The following is a 4,858-nucleotide window of genomic DNA, read 5'->3' as shown; positions in this document are numbered from 1 at the left end:
GAGGGAGATGAGGTTATGTACACAGATATTTTGGAGAGTGAAAAGGGATGAGCTTCACTGCATTAATGCAAATGATGTGTGAGAATTACTTACTGAGTACTCTGCAGCACCAGGGAAGTTCCATACGGATAGAGAGGAACATCATTAGCTACATACACACAAACACACACACACACACACACACACACACACACACACACACACACAGACTTGTGCACATACAGTGATAAATATTTGAAAGCATTGGTAATGACAGTTGCTTAAAGTAAATAAGGTTTCTAGAATGAATCGAGGTAACTGAGACTGACTCTTTCACACATACTATTCACACACACACTCACACACTCTCACACACACACATTTTAAATGTTTTATTTATGTCCACATACATGTACAATATCTAAAGGACATACATACTAACAGTGCATTTTTGACATTATGGAAACAGTCTGTTACAGTAGTGCTGAGCAACACACACACACACACACACACACACACACACACACGCACACGCACACGCACACTTTATGAACGTGTCTGACCTGTGATGGTGTAGGGGTAGAAGTTCCAGGCCTTCTCTGTCACATAGAATATCCTCGGGACAAACGCACTCACCCAGGACGGCAGTTTACTGAGAGAGAGAGAGAGAGAGAGAGAGAGAGAGAGAGAGAGAGAGAGAGAGAGAGAGAGGAGAGAGAGAGAGAGAGAGAGAGAGAGAGAGAGAGAGAGAGAGAGAGAGAGAGGGGGGGGGGGGGGCGGAGATTCAGATTCAGGTGCTTTTAGCGTCATTGGTATAGAGATAGATGAACAGTAGTGTTAGCTGTGTTGGTACAGTGTAGGTGTTAGAATGTGTGGATGTAGCCTTGTCCCCCAGGCTATTGGGGGAAGTGTCTGGAATGAGATTATATGGTGTGATACCTGCTGAGGTAGATGCGTTTCTCGGTCAGCTGTCCCAGGCCGTGTTGGGGGTGTGTGTCCGGTTCGTTCTTCACCACCTCCACCCCTTCCCCCCCTCCACTCTGCTCACTACTGTGCTTAGTGATCATGTACAGCTGCCCTATCCTATACTGGGACAGAGAAGAGGGGGGTGGATTGAGAGAGAGAGAGGGGGGGGGGGTAGGGAGGGAGGGAAGAGGGAGAGGGAGAAAGGAGAGAGGGTAGAAGATATGTCAATTCTCCACCCTCCACTGCCCCCTTGGCACCGAAATAACACTCCTCCATCGTCCAATTAATGTAAATTGTATTCATTAAATATTTACCCACTAGATTAATCATGATGTTAGATTCTTTAGAAGTTGCCCCTAGGAACAGAGATCCAGGATTAGATTCTCTCTCCCTAAACCCTAGCAGTAACCACAAAGATGTCTACTACATACATCTTGAGGTCTTGGGTTGAGAAACTCAGAAAGCCAGTGACAATATTGACTCAGTAGCCTATATGACCTTGTGTTGTCCTGCAAAGAGAGCTTAAGATCACAGAGACAGCTTTTAGTCTAATGTTTGACAGGTATCACGCCCCCTCCACTTCCACCTAGCGCCTCCCTCTTTCTCCTGTCTGACCTGGTTGTCTGTCTGTGTTGTGTGTGAGTGAGCGTGGCCAGGCTCCCGTGCCCCTATCCGTTATCATCTCCATCTGTTCAGTCTACCCCACCTGTTGATCAACTTCATCGCCTTCCTGCATTTCAACTCGGGTTTCTCGGGGCGCTTAGGTGGCGTAGCGGGTTAAGCGCTGACCATGTACGGTAACCGCAGGGTCTCCGGTTCGATTCCGGCCGGGGACATATCCTGCATGTCATCCCTCATCTCTCTCTCACCCATCCTTCCTGTCTAAATCTTCACTGTAACTGTCAAAAAATGTGAGTGGGAAGTTATCAAGTCCAAGTTATCTCTTAGTAAAGCTCCTTGTCTTGTGTATGTTTTTCCCAGTCCAACCTAGTGTTCTCCCGGTGCTTCAGAAGTCCAGCCCGGACCACTGCCTGCCTACCTGTCCTACCAAACTGGCAATCGACCCAGTCTGTCTGTCCACCCCGGTCCTGCTACCGTGCCTGCTCCGTCTCCGTCCCACCTAGCTGCCTGCCCTACCTGTCCCGTTCGTCTGCCTGCCTGCCTGCCTGCCTGCCTGCCTGCCTGCCTGCCTGCCTGCCTGCCCTTCCCCTCAGCCCTGCTAACCCTACTTCCCCACATCCCAGATTATTCATTATTAAAATCCCCTTTTACTTTTACATATCTGTCCTGACGGTGAGTGCTGCGCTTGGGTTCGCTAGCTATAACCATAACAACAGGCACTGATGACAAAGATAAACCGTGCAGGGTGTACAGGAGGGTGGTGGCTCTTTTTTATCTGTGTGTCAAAAGCCTTTGGCTGAATACGAAACACACGCACATACACATACGCACACATACAAGTCAGTGGTCAATATAAACTCCTCCAAAAATGTTTGGAAACGTTATTTCAGTCGATTCTTCGTCCCCTTTAATAATACATGATTGGTAAGGATCATACATTCGTGGAATAAGTAACACAGCTAAACGTGTGGGTAGCGGCCCAAAATAATTTGCCAATTTGCCAATCCCCTGCAATATTCTTCTGTTGGTATTCACTCTCGTTTTAAGCTTCTAGTGCTGGCAGGTGTATGTCAGTTACAGGTGTGTGACTGGCACCTGAATGGCACCTAATTGACAGGAATGATATTCTGGGGCCAGTGGCGATCCCATATCTCCAGAATCTGGGACCTAACTCCATCCTCCAGGATGACAACGCTCGCCCTCACAGAGCCAGGATCATCACAGAGCACCTCCAGAATTTGGGAGTGGAGAGGGTGGAATGGCCTGCCGTGAGTCCAGACCTCAACCCAATTGAACACTTGTGGGATCAGCTTGGGCATGCTGTACGTGCCAGAGTGACCAACGCAACCATGTTGGCTGACTTGCGGCAAATCCTAGTTGAGGAATGGGATGCCGTCCCACAGTAGTGTGTGACCAGGCTGGTGACCAGCGTGAGGAGGAGGTGCCAAGCTGTTGTGACTGCGTATGGATCTTCCACACGCTACTGAGGTCCCTGACAGTGTAAAATTAATAAAGTGTAAAAATGGCCAATATGTGTTGTTTTTTCCTTATTACTGTGGGAGAGTGCAATCATCCAATCCACCAAGCAACTCAAAACGAGAGTGAATACCAACAGAAGAATGCATGATCCTTACAAGTTGTACCTTGTTGTAAAGGTGACTAATCAGGCTTTCCAACGATATCAAATACAATACCAATTGGTATTATTAAAGGGGAGGAATAATCAACCAAAACAATGTTTCCGAACTTTTTTGGAGGGGTTAGTTTAGTTCATCTGTGTGCTCTGGACACACCTCCACATTCACTGTGAATTCACTCTACTTTCTGTAGTAGTTTATGTAAAGTCACTATAATGTTTTACGCTAATTAGGTTCAAACTAAGCAAGGAATTGCAGTGCTCACAGGTTTCCTCAGCACATGTACTGGGACGTCCTGTTTTCGACAGCTATTTATAGCTCAAGCGCCGTGGTAACAGGTAGAGTTCTGTTGTTGAGTGAGAGGGAGAGAGAGAGGGAGGGTGAGGGTGAATCGGGAATCTCCCACTTCTTCTCCGCCATAGAATCCCTGTTTGTGGTTGCAAGGCCCCAACCAGTCCGACTTGTTTGCCGACAAAGGGAGAACGGAGCGGGTTGATCGAGTGGGCGAGAGAGGTAGAGAGAAAGAAAGAGTGACAGGTGGAGAGATCATTTAAACACAATAACATTTACCATGCTCACTGCTGGGGTGTAGCCTGTTGCCTTGTCCAGACAGCTTAAGTTACACCGAGGAGGCTCTGCCGTTAGCTAACATTCAGAGCATATGCTGCTGGGTTCTGCTATTATTACTATTACTATAAGCCAATTACTATTAATATTAATATATTAATTAATATTAATATATTAATATATTAATTACTATTAATACTTACTATTATTACTAGTAATAGCCAATTACTATTGGCTTTTATTATTTTGTGGTTTTTGTTGTAGGTCCCTGGCTCTTATTGTCTTATTGTTTTATTGTTTTGGTCCTTTTTGTCTTCTCTTTTGATTTTGCCATGTTTTGTGTTGCATTGTGTTGTGTGCATTGTGCTTGCTTGTTTCCTGCATTTTATCTATTTGTACTGTGAAGCACTTTGGCTCAGCATTGCTGTACGTAAGGTGCTATACAAATAAAGTTGACTTGACTTGACTTGACTTGCTATGCGCTCAGTTGACATCCATGTGATCAACATGCTGACACTCAATATGAAATGTAAAAACCTGTTACCTCAATTTCACACCAGAAACGTGACACTTTCACTCCCTCTGTGTCCCAGATAGCAGAACATTACTTTACCCCTGCCCCCCCCCCCCCCCCCCACCACCACCTTGCAGGCACAAAAACACAGACACAAAGACACAAAGACACACACACACACACACACACACGCACGCACGCACGCACGCACACACACACACACACACACACACACACACACACACACACACACACACACACACACACACACACACACACTGTATTTATCCGGTGTTCACACTTACCTCCTCCACAGTCAGTGGCATACATATTCTGTACTCCTTCAGCAACATGGCTCAATCCTTTAAATGAGTCTGTCTGTCTGTCTTTTGTGTGTCTGTCCTACCTCTGAAGTCTCAGTTGCATAGTAGTAATGTTGCTCAAGCCAACTGTTATAGTGGACTGCAGTGACCTCCCTTCTCCCTCTCTCTCTCTCCTTTTATCCCTTCCTTTCTGCTGATGTCAATGCTCCATTGAGAGTCCAGTCTATACTCCAGAGTATCTATTGTTTTCT

At 46.2% G+C, this 4,858-nt stretch overlaps 1 protein-coding gene across 1 annotated transcript in view; it reads right to left on the bottom strand.

Moving 5' to 3' along the window:
* The window catches only part of pitpnc1b (phosphatidylinositol transfer protein cytoplasmic 1b), a gene marked incomplete at both ends in the record, with an annotated part of 8,839 nt that extends 4,202 nt beyond the window's left edge, over nucleotides 1-4,637 (bottom strand). The window contains 4 exons of the mRNA XM_080540552.1: nucleotides 94-101; nucleotides 543-631; nucleotides 919-1,067; nucleotides 4,590-4,637. Of these exons, the coding sequence (XP_080396678.1) occupies nucleotides 94-101; nucleotides 543-631; nucleotides 919-1,067; nucleotides 4,590-4,637 (294 nt within the window). The remainder of the gene's footprint in view (nucleotides 1-93; nucleotides 102-542; nucleotides 632-918; nucleotides 1,068-4,589) is intronic.
* Between the last annotated feature and the right edge of the window lie 221 nt (nucleotides 4,638-4,858).

The sequence above is a fragment of the Nansenia antarctica genome, assembly GCF_963989245.1.
Source record: "Nansenia antarctica genome assembly, chromosome: 10".
Taxonomy (NCBI): domain Eukaryota; kingdom Metazoa; phylum Chordata; class Actinopteri; order Argentiniformes; family Microstomatidae; genus Nansenia; species Nansenia antarctica.
Note: the sequence above shows the minus strand (reverse complement) of the source record. Positions and strands in the feature narration are given on the sequence as shown.